Here is a 24,406-nt window from a genome sequence, read left to right on the forward strand (position 1 = left end):
GCCTTCTGTAGTCTCCTCGCTGTGCAGTACTGCCAAGTTTTTGTTTTGTTGAACTATTTTGATACCTTTGTCATCTGATTGTCTTTATCATGAAAGTTGAGGGTTTTTTTTCATAATTCCTCATGTGGACAGTTATTTAGGATTGGATTCTGGGCATTTTAAGAGATAAGTCATTTGAAAAGCCAAATCAAACCAAACCAACCAACCCAAGAAACAGAAAAAAAAAAAAAAAGATATGTAATAGGACTTGGGGTTCCATTCAAAGTCCTATAGAGAGGCTGGTCTTTCTAGCTTCCCAGGGTCGGCTGTGTCAGGCTTACGCTCTCAACTAGTCTTCTGCAGGCGATGATTTCAGTACTGGGTCTATTTCCATATCTGCAGTATCTTTTAGATTCGATCCAGGTATGCCATCCCAGGAATGTATAATCCACAGTTAATTTTTCAGTCTGTAGAGCATTGCTTAGTCACGTTCACACATAGCCAGGGATGAGTCCAGCAGCCTGTGGTCACTGATGCTGGGTCACAGCCAGGGGTGAGTCCAGCAGCCTCCAGTCAGTGATGCTAGGTCATGTCCCAAGCTCTTTCCTCTCTGTGAGCTCCCCGGTACTTTGCAATTCCTCGGAGCATCCCATTTGGATCCTTGGTGCAAAGCTAGGATCTTATTTTCTCCATTCTGTAGTTCATTTCCTGCATCTGGGGCCAAGAAGTGAATGGATAGGAACAAAACAAGATCTTCTTATCTCTTAGCCCCATTGGTCCCCTAATCAGGAAGGGTTAGGGTTTTAGGCTCACTTGACACATGAATACTGTTCCCGCTGCCCTGGGCTGGATTGCAAGAGATGGGGTCTCCACTTTTCGAGGCAGATCTACAATGCCCACTTCCAGATTGAAGGTTATACGGAAACAGATTGGCAGATAACGCACCGTCATCTGATGGGCCCGGTTTCCTTCCTGAGCTTTCTGCTGCTGTTGTTTGAGCATTCCCGTTATTCATGCATGCTACTCGGGGTTCATTTGTTGAGAGAGAGAGAGAGAATGGGGTTAATTATTTCATCTTACCACACAATAAACCTTCTAATAAAGTGCAAAAAAAAAGTACAAATAAACCAAATAAGTCAGTGTATTTTTGTAGGCACTGTCTTGTAAAGACCACACACCAGAAGTGTTCTAGAAGCTTCTGAGTCACGTTGCTTTACCACGGCAGCTGCTAGTCAGCACTCTAGTACAGCCGTTAAATTTTGCCTGGCCTTGAATGTTGTGTGAATAAAGCCTGCCTTTTGTTGCCCAGCGCCTTTCTTTGTGATGAGCACAATAGTTTTCAGTTTAATTGCTCACACTCTCCACCACTAAACACACCAGGCATAATTCTTCTAGCGTTACTGGGTTTTTGCTACTATGTCTGAAGGCTACAGAGTTGCTACATAGTTGTTTTTTTTTTTTTTTTTTTTTCTGGTAGTTTTCACTGATGTTGGTCAGCATGCTATATTTTGTCAGGTACCTTGTGTCAGTTCACGAGTAGGGTTTGAAGTACAGATGTTCACTCCTTGGTGACATCCATGGAGATTTCTCCTCAGGTTGGCAGGTATTTGATCTCAGGTCCTGTTCAGCAAATGTAGCCCCCACCCACCATTCACCTTATGGAAAAGTAACCTATTTAGAACTATTTAGAATTTTTGAAAATGAAAACTTCATTTTAATATGATGCAGGGGTGGGGGGGGATGGGAGAGTATAGATGGGGCAGGCAGCCATTTCTCTGATTAGTACTGTGTGCTCATTTCAATGGCCATTACTGGTTTTCCATGCTTTACTTCATCTCCCAGTCCCTCACCCTCACCCTGATCCTGACACGGGGACTAAGGTGCTGAAGAGTACCCCATCCATACCCACAGCAGATTCCATGACAAGGCTGGTCTGCATGCTGCTTTAGGCAGCTAGGCTGCAGATGCTCCATGGGCGCGCGGGCTGCTTTCCAGGGGGTGCCCATCCTGGGTGCTTAAGTTGTGGTGATACCACGAGGAGCATTTCCTGTTACATAGGAGCAGTCAGACATTTTTGGTGCCACGTGACTCTGAACATCACTTGTTCTGTTGTATCTGTGTAAAAGAAACTAAAACACCCATTCGTTTAGTAACACAATTGGTCAGGTAGTCCTGCCGTGTGTGTGTGTGTGTGTGTGTGTGTGTGTGTGTGTGTGCCGTCAATTTGTCTGAAAGTCATGGTTAGAGCTTCAATGTGTTCATGAGCAAAGACATCAATAACATACAAAGCTGGATCCACTTGGAGCAGGCTGTGGTGGTGGATGCCTTTAATTTCAAAAATTATTTAGAATTTCTGAAAATGAAAACTTTGCTGGGTGGTGGTGGCGCATGCCTTTTAATCTCAGCACTCAGGAGGCAGAGACAGGCAGACCTGTGATTTCAAGGCCAGCTTGGTCTACAGAGTGAGTTCCAGGACAGCCAGGGCTACACAGAGAAACTCTGTCTCAAAAATAAAAGCAACAACAACAAAACCCAAACAAACAAACAGCCCACAAACAGCAATAATAGCAACAATGTAACAAAAACAGATCTACCTGGAAAACTACAGAGGCAGTGTTCTTGGGATGGGTGTTTTCTGTCCCCTTTCCCAGAATGTTTCCCAGTATAATGGGGGCAAGGAAAACAACAGGGGAGCCAGAGTATATGTTGTTTGGGGGGTGTTGAGGTGGGGGAGGGGGTGAGGTGGGGAGGAGGGAGGGAATAAGGGGAGGGGAGAATTGACTTAATCACATGTTTTCAAAAGTAAATGCAGTTTGTTCACACTCAGAAAGGCAGCAGCTGAAAAGGCTCAATGCTAAAACAGGAAATGAGGAAGGCACGGAACTATTATAACCCACGTCAGGACCCCTCTCCAAAATGTCAAGCTGTCTGTGTCTGGAATTTGGGAAAGACGTTATTTCTCACTAATTAGTCTAAGTGCCTTAACACTTAACATTTTTCCCTTGTTTTCTTTGGAGATTATGACTCTGAACAGCTTCCAATTTGTGAACGTATTTTACTGTTATAAATCTACTATCATAAAAGAAATACATGTTCTGTATTTATCTTGGGCGGGATGTGGAAAACAATTCAGGTCCCTTCCGCTGAATCACTTTGTCAAATCAACATGGAAAATTAAGAGGAATGTTTAATTTATTCAAGAAAAGGGTATGGTTTTTGTTTGTATTTTGTTTCTTGTTTTGTTCTGTTTTCTGTTGTTTTTGAGGAATGGTCTATGTAACCTAGTCTGGCCTCGAACTCCCTAAGCAGCTGAAGGTGAGCACGAACATATGATCCTCCTGCCTCCACCCCCCAAGCACTGGGGTTACAGTTGGCGCCACCACACTTTGTTTTAAGCGTGGAAGAGGTACCCAGGCTTCGGACATGCTAGCAAGCACTCCAACAACTAAACTACAATCGCACGCCAGGATGTTAACCTTTAAATAAACCAAAAATAATTCTCGTTTTCTATGTGTAATGACAAGTAATGTAGGGGCATTAATATTAAAAAAGACACAAACATTCCCAGGAAAGCAGTAGTTGATAAATTCTGATGTATCGTTGTATGTGCATGACCAAATGACTTCACTGGGCTCTCTGGAGATGGACATCAGAGTGCACTGACTCCTGCTCTCCTTTCTGTGAAGTTCTGCTGACTGCCTAGGCTGGCTTAGCCAGGCCAGCTGGGGAAACTAGCATGGGTAAATGTTGGTGGTTGGTTTTTACTCTTTACTCTTTGGGGGCCCACCACCCAGCTCCCAATCCCACAGGGCTTTATTCTTACTAATTTATAGCCGTTCTTAGCTTGGCTTATTGTTGCTTGCCAGCTTTTCTTAACTTAAATTATCCCAACAACCTTTTTCCTTTTCTTCTGTATATCTTAGCTTCCCTCTTACTCCATGACTGTAGCTACTCCCAGGCCCTCCTCTCCTTCTTCTCTTACTCCTTCTCTTCTTGAGTTCTCCTTTATTTATTCTCTCCGCTGGTTGGCCCCGCCTATCTTCTCTCCTGCCTTGCTATTGGCCGTTCAGATCTTTATTAGATCATCAGGTGTTTTAGACAGGCAAGGAATCACAGCTTCACAGAGTTAAACAAATGCAGCCTAAACAAAAACAACATCCCTTAAAATAATATTCTGCAACTGGTAAATGGTACCTTTTGTGATTGCCCTGCACTTTCCAACGACCAGAAGGTCTTCCCCCAAGCCGTCCACCACATGGAAATCGCCACTTCAAACCCATTCTCGTTCTTTCACATTGTCTGCCCTGAAATGTTAGCAGCATTGTCTTAGTGCTCCTGTCCCCAGGCTCCCGTGCTCGGGCCTCTTGTCCTCCCTCTGCATAAGGGTTCATTCCGGGTAGAATTCATGGGCTCACAGAGCTTCTTCCTCACGTCTTTGGCCGTGCTTCTGCCCAGTCTCTCAGGAAGAATAGCATATTTCTATTTCTTATCTCCCTATCCTATTGACATTTCAAATAGAATGCACTTAGCAACAAAAATGATCTCTTAATTGAAATTTTCCACCTCGAATGAGGATGTCAGTCCTTCCTAGGCTCCCAGCGTGGGAGTTTCAGAGTTGGTTTAGTCCATCCATCCTCCCATTCTTCAAAGCGTAATGGAAAGTGGTTCCCCCAGACCTCTTGTGCACCAAGGGCATCTCTGGAGATAAGGCAGGCGACAGCCCGGCATTTCTCCTTCCTTCTCGTCCTTTCTGTATGTGACATTGCAATGGTGGTGGGGCCCGTTTTGCCCCTTTGTTTTTTGACTTTAAGGGAATCCCAAGACACTTAAGGGAAAACAGAATTGCATTGGCTCATATTTTAGACAATTCGAATGACTCTTAGACCCCAAAACATTCTGGAAAGCAATTTATTTAAATATTTCTGAAAATCTAATCTGGAAGAAACAAATGGAATTTCCTCTTCTTGGTGATGCAATGTTAGTCTTTGCAATCTTAAGCAATTTCCTTTTGCAAAGCACAAATCATTATGAATTGAGACCTTTATTACAAAATTTGAGGTTTGTTTTTATTAGCTGAGTTGAGCCCATGCTACTTTTGGTTTTCAAAACTTTTTTCTGCTACCTAGGTTCACCAGTCAACTTCATCGTATTTTTTTCTAATCCAAAATAAAATCTCTATCTATCTATCTATCTATCTATCTATCTATCTATCTATCTCTTCCCTTTCTCTCTCTCTCTTCCTATTCTCTCTCTCTCTCTCTCTCTCTCTCTCTCTCTCTCTCTCTCTCTCTCACACACACACACACACACACACACAGAGTCTGCCTTATGCAAATATTCAGAAAATAAATATTATTTTAAATATCTGATGAAAGCTGCCAGGTCACTTCATTTTATGGAGAAGTGAAGGGAATGTCTTGGTCTTGTGACTTTTAGGTCAATGGGATTTGACTAAAGTTTAGTTTAGCACAAAACGGACGAGTATCAAGTGATGGCTGCCCCGAGTTTTGACAATGTCTGCACCTGTGCAGCCATCACTAACACAAGGATGATGAGGATTTTTGTCCTCCTTAGAGATTTCCCAGCCTACAGCAGCAGGGTCCTAATTTTCATGACTATAGATCAGTGCCGTTACATCTTCTTCCGCTTGTGCAGCTAGATCAACCCTACAGTGCATTCTCTGTCACTGGGAGCTTTTGCTCCCGAGATTTATCTACTTGGCTGTGTCGAGTTGTTCTCAGTGTATGGTGATGCACCTTCAAATGGCTGAAACACTAGTAAAATTAGAAACTTCTGTCTAGCCCTTTAAATATTGTTCCCAGATCAAGGGAGTTATTGATTTCTGATTCTGCAGGAGTTGTTCTTAGGCTGCCCTCCCCTCCTCCCTCCTCCCACTTCCCATTTTACCCCTGAGATCAGACAACTAGGATTCCGAGGGCCTTTGTTTTTAACACCCCAGGAACAATAAGACTAGAGATTTCCCATCAGGTATCCTTCCGATGACTTTACTATCAGGGTGAGGGAGTGTGCTTGGCCCTAGGGGTGGACTCTCCGGATGTTTTCCCGTCTCCTGTTTCTGGAAGGGTAGTGGAACAAAGCTTTTGAAGTGCACATTGTCTGTAGGCCGTTCCCTTTCAGAAGTTTCTGGAACAAGCCTGGCATCTGCCCTGTTGTTGTTTAGCTGATTTTTGATTTAGCAGATGGACCAAGTCCTAACTTCTCCTCACCTGCCACCCCGTTCTGCCGCAGCCATTCTCTTCCTTGGGCAGGCTCTACTTTGCCATGTAGCAATGGCGCTGGCTTCATAATCTCCATTTCGAGCATCCCACACTTTGGCTACTTCTGCTCTTCCTTCCAAATGATTCATTCTGAACTGTAGCTTACTTTCCTTACTTCTTTAAGACGGCCTGCCCATCCACTGCTGTTTACCCTCTGTCCAGCCTCTGACTTCTTCCTTTATGTGAGATTGTATTGTCTACGGGAATATGTGGTTTTCTTGAAAATATTTTTAATTCCCTTTTTCTCTTTTTGTGGTAACTCCTCAACAAGAGTCGATGGAGCGAATGCCTGAAATGTGTGACTGACACACTTCAGGAGAGAAGCCTCACTGGAGAAGCAGTTTGTGCGGCGGTTTTCCCTGCACAGTTTGTCCTTTCGTTTGAAGCATCAGTCTTTTTCTTCTTTCTGGAGACATCGACAGCTGTGTCCCTTATCCTCATGCCTCACATCTGACACCATCACTCCATCCGCCAACCGGAGAGTAAAAGCTATGAGAGAAAGGGCTCTCATCCTCCCGCTGACAAATTCATCTTCCTGTCAACATCTACCCTCTGTCCTTATCTTCTGTGCAGTGGATAAGTGTCCTGGCTTTCAAAGCCCCATTCTCCTGGTTTTTTTCAGGGCTCTGTCATCTTCTTGCCAATTAAATTCAATGGACCCTTTTATTTCTCAACTAACTTCGGCTTTGAGGCTTGTTTGACACAGAGATCACCCTTCTTCCCCCTTAGAATTTCCCGTTTTTCCAGCCCTGGTGACTCCATGCCCTTCTGTTTCCTCCCATGTTTCTGGATGCTTCTCCTTGGTCTCCTTTGTGTGCTTTTCTGTCTCTCTCTCTCTAAATGAAGTTAGCAAGAAGTAGTTCTTGACTGAGTGATCCTAATGCTCTTGATGTGGATTTGAAGACCATTTCCACAGAGGACTGTGTCAGCCACAGTACTTAGATGCATCGCACGTACATAATATGCTGCTTTTCCGTAACGCGCGCGCGCACACACAGTTGCAGGTTATCTGGGTGTCCTTATGTTGTGCCCTCTGCACTGGCTTTGTTGTCCATCAGACATCCTGCAGTCCTGGGACAGGGCCTAGAAGGTGGCACACGGCAAGTAAATATTAGCCCAGCAAAGACACGAACGCACCAGCGACTGGAAGGCTTCGATAAACGTTCTCCTTCCTTTCCCCACCTCGTGTTTAGAGACACTTGCCTGTCCCAGGTTGTGAAGGAGAGGACACTACCTTTTCTGCAGCAGGAAGGCACAAGCATGGTGTGGTGTATAGTAACAGATGTCTAAAACAACTAAAGGGCGGGTTTATGCACTGCTAGTTGGCAGTGGAAAATACGTCAGGGTCAGAGTTGAGGGTATAAATCTTCGCATTGTATGAATTTATTTTGTGTCTCTTAAAAGCTTGCCATGGCTGTCTCCTAAGGAAGGGGACAAGTGGAGCTTGGGTCAGATGTGCACTTTTGGCACAAATTAAGCCGCACTCTGATCTCATCCGAATGGTCAGTCAGGAGAGAGCAAAGGAAATGTAATTACACAGAATTGTATTTTCTCCTAACCCTTACCTTTTGGCCATAACTCCTAAGTATAGACTGGTGATATTTTCTTAGAAAAATCAAAAGAATATCTACTGAGTCTTCCAAAGTTAGAATTGGCTTATGGGCTGTTGATATCCGGTGAGGTTAATTATAGTCTTACAGCTGTGAGAGAGATCAAAATCAGTTCAAACAAAGGTCAGCACTAGTTGGAACCGTGTCTCACACTTAGGCTTCATCTCAGACCAGGTTGTATTAAACAGCAAAACCCAGGCAATACAAATTTTATAATTATATAAGGCCTTTAGAATTGTTTCAACCTTCCAAACCTGTATAAAAATAATATTCTACTTGTTTCTAATAAACGAGGCTGTTATCATGAGCAAACCTAGGTGTAGAAGCCCCAGTGGCTTTTGCTTCTCAGAAAGTCTCCGAAGTCTCACTGCAGAGACCGTAGGTTGTGAATGAGCTCCAATACTGTGGAGTAACTTGGGGCATCTCAGTGCTGGGACAGATTTCAGGCTTGGTCACTAAGCTGTAGCCCTGCAGGTCTGGTTTGGTGGGGCGCTGGGCATGTTAGCTTCTCTCGTTTGTTTGAGGGTGATAAACTCTTGTTTCTATTAGCATAATAAACAATATTTCCAGCAGAGTGGCTGGAAGAACTGAGTGGAAAGCGAGATAGCGTAAAGTGTAGCCCAAGGTGGAGTCCTGGTCACCGCCACTCAGGAGATGATTGCTGCTCTCTGCCCCACAGCCCAGGGAATTATGTTCAATTCTAGACTTTGAGGGGAATGATCTAACATCAAAACTGCCCACATTTAATCTCATCACTCCATTAAAAAATCGACCCCTTTAATTAAAAGTTCCCCGAAAATAAACCACCAAGGCAGCCTCTAATTCCTTTATAAGATTTTATTCTTAATATATAATGTTTTTATGCAAATTTGAGTAATATATTTTAGTTTGCCATCATGGAGCTAAAACTTAAGAGTCCTTGTCTGACCAGGAAACGGGAAGGGGAGAATGCTACCAGTTCCACCAGCAATAATGGTAGTTCTCTTGGCTCAATAAAAAGTTCAAGCCTCGGGAAATCAAACACCATTTCACATCCCGCACCCAAGTCCACTCGTCTCCCACTCCCTCTGTATCCCACAAATCTGACACTCCCTTGTAGTGTCCCCCACAAAGAAAACTAAAAGAGAAGTGATAAATGTAAGATAAAAATAAAAACAAGTAAAATATACAAATAAGAATATTAGTTAAGCAACATACAACAACAACAACAAACTTGAAAAGTAAATGAAAACCCCTACTTTGCTGTTCCATTTTTCCTGCCTCTCTATCCCCTCTTCATCTGTCTTGTTGGCACTGGGAGTGGCTATGTACCATGGAGTACACACTTTTGTCCAAACAGCTCTACTTGCAAATGTCCATTGTGTAATGTAATGAGTTGTTGGTCAGGTTCAAGGCCTCTGGTCTGGCACATCATCTACACTGGTCCCTCACCGAATCTCCTCTCGGTTATCTTTCTGTTGCCCTGAGTCATGAAGATCCAGGGACCATGGTTCTACAGGGCCAGTCCCTTCACACACTCTAGCAGGTCATTGATGGGGTAGAGGTTGGGGAGTGCCCACCCAAAGCCTTGGACGTGTGCCTGGGTGGTAGCTGAGCTGATCTGACCTGGTCACTGGGACCATCCGCCTCAGGAGAGGGCCAGAGCCAGCTTACCCATGCCTGTGGTGAGGGGTGAGACCAGCTTTCCCATGTGCTCTCCTATAAGGGGCAGAGTCAGCTCTCCTGTGCTGGGTGAGGGGCTGGGGTTTTCTCTGCGTGGCCTTCACACCTCAACACGTGGTCCAACATACGATTCAACACCCGGTTCACATGGGCCTCTGCAGCAGCATGGTCAAAGGATATCAACACAGGTAAAGGGCCATATTTTTATGTAGTGTACCAATATTCCCTTGGTGGCCAGTGAGATTAATGAGTACAATGCAGAGAAACAGTCCCTGGTCCCCAAGAACATATTTGCTCGTTTGCTCTTAGGGAATAGTCTGTGTAGAAGGAATACATACCACTATGTAAAGGCCTTCTTGAAATATTCCTAAATCACTTTATAATACAATTAAAAAGAATCTCTGCCTGCGAAGTTTGATGTAATACCTTTGTTTATGCTTCAAGCAAAGTTATATCGGTAACAATATCAAATTAGCATCAATATAGTTACAGTTGATATATATTTTTAACTAAACTTTTTAAATTAAAACAGACAGTTTCTGAAGATTAGAAACGTATAGCTAATTTATCAATGTGTATTACTTTATTTATTTTTTTTTTTGCAATGCTGAGGATCAAACCCAGAGCCCATAACAGCTTGGTAAGTTTTCTAGTGATCAGCTAAAATCTTCATCCTTGCAGGCATGATGCTGACACATATGCATTTCTATGGAGAGAAATAGCTAACCTATATCTTTATGGGGATAACTTGTAAATTAAAGCTATAGCATTTATTTCTTCAGAAATAATGTTCATTTTTAGGAGACCTTTGTAAAAATGGGAAAGAGTACAAATCTCAGTACAAAATCAAATAGCTAACAAGGTAAGATCTAGGTAAGTGTCTCAGTAAGGATTCACTATTGCTGTGAGGAGGGAGGCACTGTGTCCCCAGCAGCTCTTGTAAGAGTGGCTTGCTGGCAGTTCAGAGGTTCAGTCCATCACGGTGGGGAGCATGGCGGCTTACAGGCAAAGGCTGTGCTGGAGCTGAGAGTGCTACATCTTGTGGGTAACAGGAAATCAACCGACTGTCACACTGAGGGAAGCTTAGAAAAGGTGTCAAAGCCCACCCCAGCTGAGACAGACTTCCAACAGAAGGTGTGACCCAGATTAAAGGTGTGCCCTCCAGCCTCAGGGTCTGGATTTAAGATGTGAGTCATTCAGCCTCCTTCAGCAAGACCATAGTTCCTCTAAGGAGGCCACACTTCCTAATAGTGCCACTTCCCATGCTTCCTGTGAGATTCTGGGAGCCAAACACATTCAAACGACCACAGTAACTTTACATTTTCTTTGAAAGGGGATATAGACATTTAGAAATAGGAATATTATTTTTGAAGTAGTTCTCTTTATAAAATTATATTGTTAGCTGGGTATGGTGGTGCATGCCTTCAATCACAGCACTTGAGAATCAGAGGCAGGGGAAATCTCTGTGAGTTCAAGGCCAGCCTGGTCAACAGAACGAGTTCCAGGTCAGCCAGGGCTGTTACACAGAGAAACCCTGTCTTGAAAAACCAAAAAGAAAAAAAAAAGAAAGAAAATAAAATCATATTGCTGTCAGTGTGTGTGCGTGCATTATGCGATGTGTGTGAGTGGGGTCACAGGACAGCCTTTGGGGGTTGGTTCTCTCCTTCTAACTTTTTCTGGGTTCAAGTCATCTTGTTACCCCTAGAGTGGTCGTCTTCAAAGTGGCCACAAACACTGATGCTATCCACTGTTTACCAGACTGAGCTCCTGCAGAAGTCTTCAGAAATCCTTTTGCAGAACAAAGGCGGGCCCTTGTAGCTCTGAGATATTCCCATTACACCACGGCAGGAACAGTTACTTCTGTGACGGACTGACCCAGTAGTCTGCATACTTCTGAACATGAAAGCTGGCAGGTCGGGTCCATCAGGCCTCGGGACTGTTGCTGCTAATATACAGGCTCAACTAAAGAAAAATTAATTTTGATTGGAATAGACAAGGGACTGGCAGGATGGCCTCTCAGGTAAAGGCACGGGCTGCCAAGCCGGATGACTTGAATCCAATCTCCAGGACCCACATGATAGAGAGAACTGACTCCTGCAAGTTTCCTGTTACCTCCCCTCGCACTGTGCCCTGTATATCCCCCAACCCACACATACACACACATACTGTGTATAAAATAAATAAATGTGTAATTAAACATTCAAGAAAGGGAGCTACAGAGATGGCCCAACACTTAGTACTGACTGATTTTTCTAGAGGACCCAGGTTTGATTCCCTACACCCACGTGGCAACTCACAAGCATTTGTAACTTCAGTTCCAGAAGATCTAATGCCTCCAAAGAAAATGCACACGCATGGTGTACAGACAGACAGACAGACATTTAAGCAAAATAGCCAGGCACATAAAATAATAAATATAATAAAGATTCAACACGAGAATCTGCTTTTTATTGGTTCCCATACTAACACAAAACACTTTAACAGAACTAAAGGAAAGTTAGCTTCCTTTCTCTGCTTTGTGTGCTCTGTGTCACTGTGTGGGAAATTCCCACTGTTTAATTTTCAGTGGATCTGTCTCCGGGGAACTAACTTGAGGTAACTTTTACCCATAATCAAATACCTTCCAAGAAAATTGTGTGTTACATTCTCTTTGTGTTGACTTTACTGACTACTCACCGTGCTTACAGTGGGTGAACGTGTGTGTGTGTGTGTTACTATGGATAGAACTCATGGCCTCATCAATATAAGCATATACATTATAACTGAGCTACATCCCCAACTCCAGTTTCTCAGTGAAGGTCACTTTGGTCGTGTAATTTTTCCCAAACAGTTGTAAAAATATGCTCTTGAAGATGTAAAATTATCTACAGTTGAAAATTTTGAGATCATCAGAGATTTTATGACATACATATCTACTAGGTAAAATGGGTTCAGGTCACTACTCACAGCTATCTTTTATGATTTATTTTTTCTATTAATGATTTTTATTTTTTAAAATTAGAATATAATTTCATCACTTCCCGTTCTCTTTTCCCCCTCCAACCACCACTTATATTTCCTCTTTCTCAAATTCATGGCCTCTTTTGTTAATTGCTGTCATATATATGACATGTATAACATACATGTCTCACACACATACATGCATCCCTAAGTATAGAAATGCAACCTGCTCAGTCTGTATCATGTTCCTTATCTGCATATTATTTCAGTGCTGACTTTAGCCGATATTTTTAATATATAGAATTTATACTTTCAAAAGATGTATAGTCTCTCCAACAGGCACAGAAATACCATTGCATGGGATGGAAGCTCTTTACCCATGGAAGGGACTCTCTGTCTCATAGCAATTTTTGTTTATCTTGAGTAGCTTTCTGATCCAGGATCTAATATGTGGAGGATGCCATGCAGTCAGTAAAAGCATACACACACCAAGAGGTCTTCCATGGGGCCACACTAGCTATCTCCGCATGAGAGAAGATTGCCTTACAGTGACCTTACCATCAATCTTCTGAAAAGTACCGAGTACACCTCTCAGCCTGGGGTCTGCGAATCTGGGCTCCCTATTAGCTCAAGCAGGATGGCCAGCAGCGGTACTGGGATTAGATGGAAGAGGTTGGGAACGTGAGAACCTCTTGCCACTGAGTAACAGGCTGTGTAGACAGAGGGACAGCAAGCTGATTCAGAAGAAAACCATCAGATGCAGGACTGCAGCAGCATCTCACCGCCAGGTTCACGCGGTCTTCCTTAAAGCGCGCGGGTAAACAGAGACGGCTAAAATAGAAAAGTCACTTACAGTTGCCTTTTTTCCAGAGCGCTGCAAATGTAAGCCTGTCAGAGCTACACAGAAGACCTATTTCCGGAACAACTACAACTACGGTAAGGATACCTTCACAGTCCGCTCCCAGACTCTTGTGTCGGGAAACCTGTGTGTGTGTTATATGTACATGCTTGCGTGCTCTTAAACGGGTAGTTTAAGCGTAAGACTTAAAGACCAGGGAGGACGCTAGCAAGGGTGTCCTTGGCTTCAGCTGATTAAAATGTTATCATGGTGGCAGCGTTCATGTCAAATGCCTGATGGGCTTATCAAGCATTTTTTTTTTTTTTAAATCAAAGTATTGAGTACCCAGAGATCAGTTTCAAAGAAGTTCTCATCTCTGGGTCGGTACCTGGGTTGCAGCTGAGCTCCCCTGGAGTGATGAAGGACACTGGAAAGCCATACTTACTGGTTCTTGACATCCATCTAAGGGCACGGTTTGCTGTTTTACTTAGCCAAACTAGCATTGAGATAAGGTAAATGCTAATTGAAGAGCCACCTGTACAAACAGAGCTGGCGGACAGAAGGGGAGGAAGCTATCTATACCAGGGACTCTTTTAGGTGCTTTCCACATACTATCTCATTTAGTTTCCCAACAGTTCATGAACAGTCTTCTTATCCTGGTTTTATGAGTGGTTTTCAAGCCAAAGCTGCCCCTTCTTACATTATACATAACATATTTTGGATATTGTTGGCCTCCAACAAACATCACTCTCATGTCAATAAAAATCACTCTCGTGTTTCAGAGAGGCAGTCACCAGAGTCCTCATCTGGTACAGTTCTGCTTTGTGTTACTGCAGTCCACAGACTGCTCCTAGAATCGCTTTTGAACAGAGGTTGAATATTCCTTATCCAAAATTCTTGGGACCAGAAGTGTTTAGGATTTCAGACTTGTATTTTGTATTTTGGAATGCTTGTGGATATGCAATAATCTTTGGAATAGGACTGAAGTTTAAGCATGAAATGTGTATTTCATAGACAATATTTCCTGAAGGTGATTATAGGGGCATCTTCAGTTTGACTGGGACCTGTCTCAGGAAGTCAGGTGTGGAATTTTCTGTTTATAAAATTGTACTGGATTTGGCAGTAGGGATGCTCAGCCTGTGGATGAGACTGACAGGGTCAGGCCACTCTCTGATCTTGAGTTAATGAGTAGACATGGGTTGCAGAGTCCTCCTAAGAGAAATGTGTTATTAAAATAAGAATGTAGTCTTCATATGCCTTATTTTAGAGGATATAGAGCATGGAGAGATTTATTTCAACTTCTGCAGTTTGGGGACTTAGAAGGAGAGAAATTTAAAAAACCATGACAGTAATATTGTTTAAGGATTGTAAGGAAAGAAACTCCTGGGGGTGGGTGAATTTGAATGCAACTTCTTTCCCAAGTTTCTCTTCAGTGGAATAAGTTTTTATCTTTTGCTTGTACGTTATTTATTTTTAGACTCTGTGCTTTAAAGGCTAGCCTTGAATTTGCTCTGTAGCCCAGGCTGCCTCTGAACCTATAATCTTAGCCTTCTGGAGTTAGAGTTGTGGGCATGTGCTACCTGGCCCAGCTGACCGCTTATCTTCAGCAGAATCTTAGCCACTCTTGGTTAGTGAGGATGGACAGACCAGGGAGGGACAGACATCCCAGGGCTAAAGGTTTAGTTGTCTAAGAATCAAATGCTGGACCTTTTATCTGAAGACCCCTCCTCTTGTGCAAGCTGATGTGACTGCAGGGGAAAGAAGGCCTTCGCTTTCAGAAAGCCGGCCTTTTAAAGATTCATAAAGGCCATGGGAACTTTTAAATACAATTATGATAAAAAATAAAAACAATTTTGTACCAGGGCCTAGCAGTGTTGGGGAAGTGCTTGCTGGACATGCATGGAACCCTGGGTGAGATCATTAGTCCCACTTGAAACTGGTTGTGTAGTTCAATGTCAACCTCTCTTACGTAGCAAGTTGGAGGCCAGCCTGGGGTACGTGAGAGTCCATCAACAAACAAGCAGGCAGCAGTTGCAGCAACAACACACACGCATTAAAACAACAACAGCACACACACACACACACACACACACACACACACACACACACTTTAAAAAACACCAGCAACAGAGAATCCATCCCAAGAGATGAGTCGTTTCTTTCTCTTTTTTTGCTTTTTCGAGACAGGGTTTCTCTGTGGTTTTGGAGCCTATCCTGGAACTAACTCTTGTAGACCAGGCTGGTCTCGAACTTACAGAGATCCGCCTGCCTCTGCCTCCCAAGTGCTGGGATTAAAGGCGTGCACCACCACCACCCAGAGAGATGAGTCGTTTCTATGTGTATTCACATTCTACTTCCAATGTTCTCCAGCTTCCCTGTGAACGCAGTAGCTGGTGGTACTCTTATCATTAGAAGTTCAAACACTAATCACTACCAATCACTAAAAAGATCTTAGAGAAGGTAGCTGAGTGAGTATTGTGATATAAGATCGGCTGTGAATCACAACTGATAAAAAGGAGGAGCCTTGTATGGTGGCTTACACCCATAGTCTGTCCCAACACGGTAGTAAAGCCTAGAGGACCAAGAGTTCAAGGCCAGTTTCACCTGTACTGCAAGCCCAAGGTCAAGCTAGGTTTCAACAGTCACAACTGGGGGTTAAAAGGAGGGAAAATATTCTTTTTTCATAGTCAGATACTAACCAGGCCACCCATGAGTCAAAGGTTAGCTTTTGTTTGGAACTTACAGATTCTTAAGGCAAAACAGGCTAGAAGGTAAACCATGGAACGGAAATATTTTTTTAGTATCCTGACTTTCACTTGAGGTACTTGCATGTATCTCCTGAGAAAACAAAGTACAGGTAGGAACAATTGGCAGTTCCTATAAAACCGCTGCCTCATTCTTGACAAATTCAGTAAAACGTTGTGAGTTTTACCCAAATTCCTTGGATAAAGTAGGTGTTGTGGAGAGGTGTTTTCTTTGGAGTAGGTGCATGTGCTAAAAATTTCTAATGGAAACAGCGGGCGCCCTGGGTAAATAAATCATTAGGTCGAGAACATTTGCACAGCGCACCCAGCGCTATTGATGGCTGGGTACTGTGGAGTACATTCATTTCAGTCAGGACTCACACAAACACGGCTGCTAGCTGGCCTTCAGAACTCGTCGTCTCTTGTCAAAACAGAGGGCCCAGAGGACAGGCGGAGAAAGGGACTCCCCTTGCCAAACAGGCCAGGCAGGGCCAGCTGGGCAGTTCGGCTTGGTCTGCCACAAGCTCTCGTTCTTGCCCTGGAAGAAATGGAGACTCGGAAGACTGAACTAGTCATGAAACAAAAATAAGGCTTTATCCTAAAGATTTACAAGTTGTGGAAAGTGAATCTCTGTCCTGTGCATGACTTAATGGTAGGCCATTAAGTTCCTAGGATCAAGTTGGAACATAGGTGGAAAAATGAGTTGCCAGCTTGTTTTAGGTTTTCATGGAGGGATTTTTCAATCTTGTATAGACCCAAACACCTAAAATACCTGGGAGAGTCTGTGCATGCCTACCTACCAAGAAAGCCTTCCCAAAGTGGATTCACTAGGATATATTGTGTTTCTTCTACGGACATTGTACTAATTAAGGCTTCCTGAGCAATGGCTGTTGACATCTTCACATTTTTTTTTTTTTTTTTTTTGATTTTTCGAGACAGGGTTTCTCTGTAGCGTTTGGTTCCTGTCCTGAAACTAGCTCTTGTAGACCAGGCTGGCCTCGAACTCACAGAGATCCGCCTGCCTCTACCTCCCGAGTGCTGGGATTAAAGGCATGTGCCACCACCGCCTGGCCACATTTTCTTAAAAAACAAAACAAAACAAAACAAAAAAAAACTTTGCTGTAAAAATGCTTATGTATCAGAAGAAGAGATCTCCACAATATGGCTCTTCCAAAGGGAAAGCAGAAGACGCGTACTCTGTAGATTCCCGGCCATAGAGTGTGATTTGCAGTGGAGGCCGATTTGTCTTTGGACTGAGAAGGGAAGCTGGGTCCTGTAGGAGAGCAAGAGCTAGCGTAGTACTTGCATCGCGAGAGGAGACGGAGGCTACTCGCAAGATGGAAGGTTCTCCATGACACGGCAGGGACATGGAGTGGCAGAGTCGCTGATGGAGGAGACAAGGTCTGGTAGACGACTTTCGTTCACGAAGAAAGTTCAGTCCACCTAAAAGACATAGAAAACATGGTAGTGACATGAAGGGCCGTGCCGATGTCTGCGTGGTGAGCTGAGATGAAAATGGGATTAAAGAACCTGTTTGCGCGAACACTACCGAGCACTACCGAACACAACCGAACACTACCGAACACTACCGAACAGGACTGCGTCGTAACCCTAAAAATCAATCCAGGGAAGAAACAAAGTAGAGAGTGGAGTCCAGGCCTTTCCACAGGGTGGAATCAGTGTGAGCCAATTCCTCTTGGCAGCAATTGGTGCTGCACACATGCACATTCATACATCCCAAGTGAGACTTTGGAGGGAAATTATAACAGACTACTCAATCAACTCTGATTAGCTAAGTGGGTTTTTGAAAATCAAACACTTGTACACACACGCATGCATTTATAAACACCAGTGTAGGCAGATGCAGATACTTATACGTATTTAATTTCATTGGTTCTCCTAACCACTGAGTATGAACTTGAAATGAGTTGGCTAGAAAGAATTCTCTTGGCTCTTTTGCAATGGCGTGCCTACTTTGGGTCATCATAGAAATCGGATTCCCTTTCTTTTATCCAGTCATCCGGGCTAAAGTCAAAGAGGTAAAGACGAGGTGCCACGATGTGACCGCCGTCGTGGAGGTGAAAGAGATCCTAAAGGCGTCTCTGGTGAACATCCCCAGGGATACCGTGAATCTCTACACCACCTCTGGCTGCCTGTGCCCCCCACTTCATGTTAACGAGGAATATGTCATCATGGGCTATGAAGATGAGGAACGCTCCAGGTAGTCACCCTAAGAGTTCAGGGTCGTGCCTTTACTTCCCAGGCATTACGTTTCTCTTTACACATCTTGCTGTGACATTCTTGTCTTCTCTACTTCCTTGGGCACTGTAGCTATATTTTTAATTTTATATATTGGATAGAAAGGATGTAAGCATAATTTGTGGGTATGAATTTTTCTGGAAAAAGGGATCGTAGCTTCATTTATTTCTAAAAGAGGTCCATGACTCTTTTCAACTCTTTGACCTCTCTATTCTAGAAGAAACATATTTAGTCTTTCTTGCCACCAATTCCTTGACTTTTTCAATAACATACTTTGGTTATTCAAAAGTGGTCATTTGATTTTCAAATCGCAGGTTACTCTTGGTGGAAGGCTCTATAGCTGAGAAGTGGAGGGACCGGCTGGGTACGAAAGTCAAGGTAAGGTTAGATTTTATATTTCATGTGGTAACGCACTGGGGCTGGGGACTTGGCTCTGTGGCAGAATGCTTACGTAGCAAGCACACTCCAAGTTTCAGTCCACAGTCCCAGAAAAAAATAGTTCTGCTTGCCAATATAGTCCAGAGAAAACCATCTCTCATATAAATTAAATAGTTGCCCTCAACTTCATGAGAATATTAAGACCTGATATTCAGACACATATGCATAGACATATACACATACATTGAATATTCTAGGAACTGAAATTGTCTTTAGTGTCTATTCATTGAAGGATTGAATTCGCTGTATGTGCATCAAAGCTCTGGCTGCGGTTGCCCGCCCTCCTCGTGAGACTGCTGTAGCTAGCCAGTCAGCACGGGCTGGTTTCACCCTGTCATGGGAATGGCAGCCTCCTGACAATTTAATTAGTCTGCCATCGGTAGGGTATCACGTCCATCTCCATGTTCAGCGGAAGTCCCAAAGGACTGTTCTAATGTTAACATAACACTTCATTTTGGGTGGGAAAAAGGAGGAGGAAAACATGCTTTTCCAAGAATTCTATCCAGAAGCTTTATTTTAGAATCTTTGGTCAGGACAGGTGTTGTGTTGGTCTCCACTTGTGAGAGTAGGGAATAAAAAAACTTTATTGTTTCTAAACAAATTGTTCTCCGGGAAGGGAAAAAAAAATCAATGATAAATGAAAAAACTACCACAATGAGTAATGTACAGACATCAGTTCCTATGAACAAGTCGCTTCCATGGTCATCAGTGAAGAGGGGAATCCGGCCAAATTAAGTCCTGAGGACTGCAATGTGGCTTTCGTATTTCATATTAAGATCCTAGAATATATATATAAATCAAGTAGTGAATTACTTATTTAAAAAGGTTTTCATTTTTTATTATTGAACTAGTACATCTTTTTCAAAGCGGAGAAGGAATGAGGGAAATGCTGAAGACTCCTAGGATGTGTCCTGGGGTGGGGGTGGGAATCGCACCAAGCGTAATACATCCTCTTCTCTTGGAAGGCTTGGGAAGGATTTACAAGGAAAGCTAAACACCCCTAGGCAGTTGATCTTACACATCTGGCACTCAGCACGGCGGACACATGTGCGTTGAGGTGACCTACAAAAATGTGGAGGGCGCGACTTCATAGCTAGGGACGATCACTACCAAGATCCTTTCGCCCTCCGCCTTTCAGAAGCGCGGTGCGTTTCAAATGCCGACCGCCAGCGTTCTCTGCTTTCATCTCTGGTCAGTGAGCCCGGTTTTAGTTGTTAGTGGAGAAATGGCTCTGCTTCCCAATACCGGGGTCTCTTCTCATGCTTTCAAGTCTGTTTTCTGCTTCCTAGCGCAAAACAAGCATTTGTCCTAAATTCCTGTACCAGCTGGAAGACCGTCAGCATCCCTGCTGGCAAGCGGAACAAGCCTGGCTGGTTATGTTTCCCTGGGATGCATGGCTCGTCCTGATTCGTAGCATGGTAGTTTGACTTTCCCTCGCTCCCTACAGGGCACAGTTTTGGATGTTCCAGACTGAGATTCACACACCTCTGGGAGACAATAAACCAGTAACTTGAACAAGGTTTTTTGTTTGTTTGTTTGGTATTTTTTTTTTTTTTGAGACCATGTCTTGCTATATAGCCTTAGGTGGATTGGTACTTTGAATTTAGCACAGGCTGGACTGGTACGTGTGATGTAACACAGGCTGGACTGGTACTTGCAGTGTAGTGCAGGTTGCCCTCAAACTCTCTTTAGTTCTCCTGCACTGGTGTTTGTATTATTGTAATGTATAATACAAACCATTATTATATCATGTGTTATTATAGTAATGTATAATACAATCCATTATAGCATGCATTATTATTGTAATGTATAGTACAAACCATTATTATAGTATATATTATTATTGTAATGTATAATACAATCCATTATTATAGTAATGCATATTACAAACACCTAGTTCTCTTCCCTGTTTTTGTTTTTGTTTTTAAAGATTTTTTAAATTCTTATTTGTATGTCTGAGTGTTTGTGTGTATATATACGCATGAGTTCCTGGTGCCCACGAAGTCAGAAGAGGGTGTGGGATTCCCTGGGACTGGAATTACAGATGCTTGTGAGCTGTCTCTTGGGTGCTGGGAACCCCCGGTCCTCTGCAAGATTAGCAAGCGTTCTTAACCACTGAGCCATCTCTCCAGACCCAGTGGGCCAATTTTTAATTCATGTTTCTGCTCTGAGTCAGAAGTTTGGTGCAGGAAAAACTCTTCTGGCTAGAATTATTAGGATTCTTATTATAGGTTTCCAGTTAACTCAGGAATGTTAAAAAGACTTTTATGGAGGACTTTTTTTTGTAGTCCGATCAGAGTTGCTCTTTACAGCTGATTTTTCTTTGAGAAGAAGGCCATTTAAAAAGACTTATCACCATTCTCCCGTATACATGATTGTTTGCCTAAGTTCCACGACAGTCAGTCATTCAAATCAAGATACTTGAATTGAATCTTGGCTATTTCCAAGATACCTTGGCGATAGTTAAGGATCAGATTATTTTTTAAATAGGAAAGCAACAATATTGTGGAATAAATTCAGCCAAGAAGAAGATATAATTTAATAGAAAATACCAATAGCTAACATACTGTTTGCCATTCACTTTGTACATAATTCAGTCTTCAGAATAATCCTATCATTAATGTTATTAATCTCAATATAGAAATGATAAGAATGCCATTGAGTAAGTTTAAAAGGTCTGCATGGTAAGCAGTATTTTAGCATGAGAACCCAGGTCATCAAGCATTAGCTTCTTGCTTCTTAAAGTGAGGTCACTGAACCCACAGCCCAGGGGTCCCATTTCAGAGCTGCCGGACAGGAAGCTGTTCCTAGTGGGATCCTCTGCTGATCTCGATGTTCACTGAAGTTTGTCAAGCACAGCTGTTCTTACCACTTCCCATACTTTCAAAATGTAACCTCCTCCCAATCCCTTATATCATAAGCAAACACTATTGACATTGTTCATAAGAGATACAAGTAAATATGGCTTTTCTTATTAAAGCCAATGCATACAACAATAACAACAAACAAACAAACAGAAACCTACAACACGGGCATTGTTAAAGCGAGGCAGAGGTGGGTCTTGGGGCTTTGCTGTAATGGTTAGTATTAGGACACTATTCTGGTGACTCCTCATGTCTCCACTATTCAAATCGGTTCACTTTGTGTGTGTGTAGATGTTCGTGTATGTGCACTTGTCCATGCATGTGCAGATGGAGGCGAGGGGTCACTGTCAGTGGCTCTCTACCTTCCTTGTTCAGGAAGCTGATCAATTGGTTAAGCTAGAGGCACTGACTGTGACCCATCTCTGCCCCCTGCCCTCACCGTTCCCTCAGCGCTGAGATGATAGACTTGCACCTTCCATTTGGCTTTTCCCCAGAGTCTGGGTACCAAACAGTAGGATGTTACACTTGTGCCGTCTCCCCAAACACTTAACTAGCTTTTAAAAGCTTATGTTGCGCTGGGCGGTGGTGGTGCACACCTTTAATCCCACTACTGGGGAGGCAGAGGCAGAGGCCAGCCTGGTCTACAGAACTAGTTCCAGGACAGCTAGGGCTGTTACACAGTGAAATCCTCTCTTGAGTCCCCCTCCCCACCAAAAGGGTTATATTGCTTTGGTCTTAAGAGGATGAAAAATAGCCCCCCTCCCACCCTTTCAAAATTATCAACTTAAAACTACTCGAATATAAATTTGGAAAGTACAGATGGTGCTGACATTTGCATCATTCACAGACATGGGATTTGATTCCAAGTTTTGGTATGATGGCATTGCTGGATGTCTTTAGATGAGAGGGTCTTGTCGTGTCTTTTGAGCTCAGAGTGTTGAGCTTATGCAGTGTTGGTCCCATTGTTGTCGTGGGATGGAGATTTTTACACTTTTGGAAAAGTGGTAAAACAGTTTAGAGACCTGGCTTTGCAATCTCCCTGAGCTGCAAACATCCTAGAAACGATCCCCTTTGTGCTATGTGCGCGTGACCGTTTTGTCTTTTTCTGTTTCACAGCGCTGGGATATGAAACTCCGTCATCTCGGCCTGGGTAAGACGGATGCTGGTGATTCCACTCAGAGTCAGAAGTCTGGGAGGAATTCGCACCCCCGGCCAGCACGCAGCTAAGTCCTGAAATGCAAAAGGCCACACCATGGACTCCCTGCTAAGACTTGCATTGCTGGACCTAGCAAGGGAAAACTGCACGATTGCACTCATTGACGTATTGTTTACTACAGATACCGTGTGGCGACTGACGTTACTTCTGCATCCTCTCTGCTTCTTAATGGCCTGGGTTAGACACTTAGATCTGTCAAATATTCCATTTTACTAATCACGGGGAAACTGTTCTTTCTCGACAGTAATAGTAAATTAGGCATGCTGATGCTAAGGTCTTTGTACCAGTCCCCAGGCATCGGTTTCGTGTTCTGTATCCAGATCGAGAATGCAATATTGGATGTAATGAGAGATTTGTGGCAATATCGAAAGCCAGACATTGCTATAAGACCGGCCCTGCTGGTGCACGCCCAGCCTTGTTTTTGTATGCCTGTTGGGCATTTCCCTCATGCTATAGGAGTCCTAGATGTTTATTAAAGGTAGCATGGCAGCTGGAAATTAAATCCTGCACATGCAGACAGCACAGCACCAGGAAGCATTTATGAGGAAATGACACCCAGCATGAATAGTTCTCAAGATTGGCATGAAGCAAAACAAAGAGTGTCAGGAGCCAAGGGAAGACTATTTTGCCTGTCTAAGAAGCATTCTGGAACCAGTAGCCCTTGAGCCATTAACAGCGGTGTTCTCTCTTTTGGCGATGTGTTTGGTTTGTGCATAACTATATTAATGGGCATTAGAGAAAGACTTATAGCTAGACACCCGCCATTATCACCATAGCTCTGTTCCCTTCTAAATAAAGCCCACTGTTAGATGTCTCCCCACTTCCATTCATAATGAATTTGGCTTGCTGTATTGTCCAGAAAAAGACACCATTAAAGTAGCATGCGTGTGCACCCAGGTCTTATTTTAAAGACGTATGTGGCTTTGTAAATCATTGTCGTTACATACAGGGCAGTGAAGTGTGCAAACTTGTTTTTATTTTTTTCCTTTGGGCTTGTGGTTTTGTTTCTGTGGTGTGTGTACGTCTGTGTTTGTGTGGGGGTGGGTCTACAGCTTTACACACCCAAGTCAGACTAGACTGTGGGCCGGCCCATTGGCCTAGGCATTGCATTTGTATTTGTACTGTGGAAAGCTCGGTCAGACTGTCTAATAAAAGGAAGCACGCTGTCAGGAGAGGGATTCTTCTGAGTTTTAGACAACGACAACAAAATGCTTTTATTATTCAAGCTGCAGTGAGCCCCCGAGAGAACATGGGAAAGCTGTGATGTTGCTCCTTCTTTCCTGCAGCGGGGATCTTTCGAGCATGTGTCAATCACTGGAACGTCTCATTTCCTGCAGTTTACACATGTGATAGTAGTAGATCTGGATTCCTAAGCTATGGTGTGCTGAAAATAAAACATGTATGAAGCAATGATATGTGTTTCCTTCTGTAAGAACAACCGTGCAAGGATAAAATTCATTCTGAATGGAAGTTTCCCATGTTGGTAATTGATAACTCATCTGAATTCTTTTAGTTGCACAAAAGCATTCTTGCTTTCGAGTAGACCCTAAACACCAAAATTTTCCCCAAATTCAGAAG

The 24,406-nt window shown here is 43.3% G+C and overlaps 1 protein-coding gene across 1 annotated transcript in view; it reads left to right on the top strand.

Annotated features, from left to right (window-relative positions):
* Positions 1 to 24,192, top strand: part of Frzb (frizzled related protein) — a 33,055-nt gene extending 8,863 nt beyond the window's left edge. Inside the window, exons 3-6 of the mRNA XM_057755320.1 lie at positions 13,340 to 13,405; positions 18,068 to 18,272; positions 18,625 to 18,688; positions 22,729 to 24,192. Of these exons, the coding sequence (XP_057611303.1) occupies positions 13,340 to 13,405; positions 18,068 to 18,272; positions 18,625 to 18,688; positions 22,729 to 22,839 (446 nt within the window). The 3' untranslated portion in view covers positions 22,840 to 24,192. The remainder of the gene's footprint in view (positions 1 to 13,339; positions 13,406 to 18,067; positions 18,273 to 18,624; positions 18,689 to 22,728) is intronic.
* Positions 24,193 to 24,406: the final 214 nt, after the last annotated feature.

The sequence above is a fragment of the Chionomys nivalis genome, chromosome 22, assembly GCF_950005125.1.
Source record: "Chionomys nivalis chromosome 22, mChiNiv1.1, whole genome shotgun sequence".
Taxonomy (NCBI): domain Eukaryota; kingdom Metazoa; phylum Chordata; class Mammalia; order Rodentia; family Cricetidae; genus Chionomys; species Chionomys nivalis.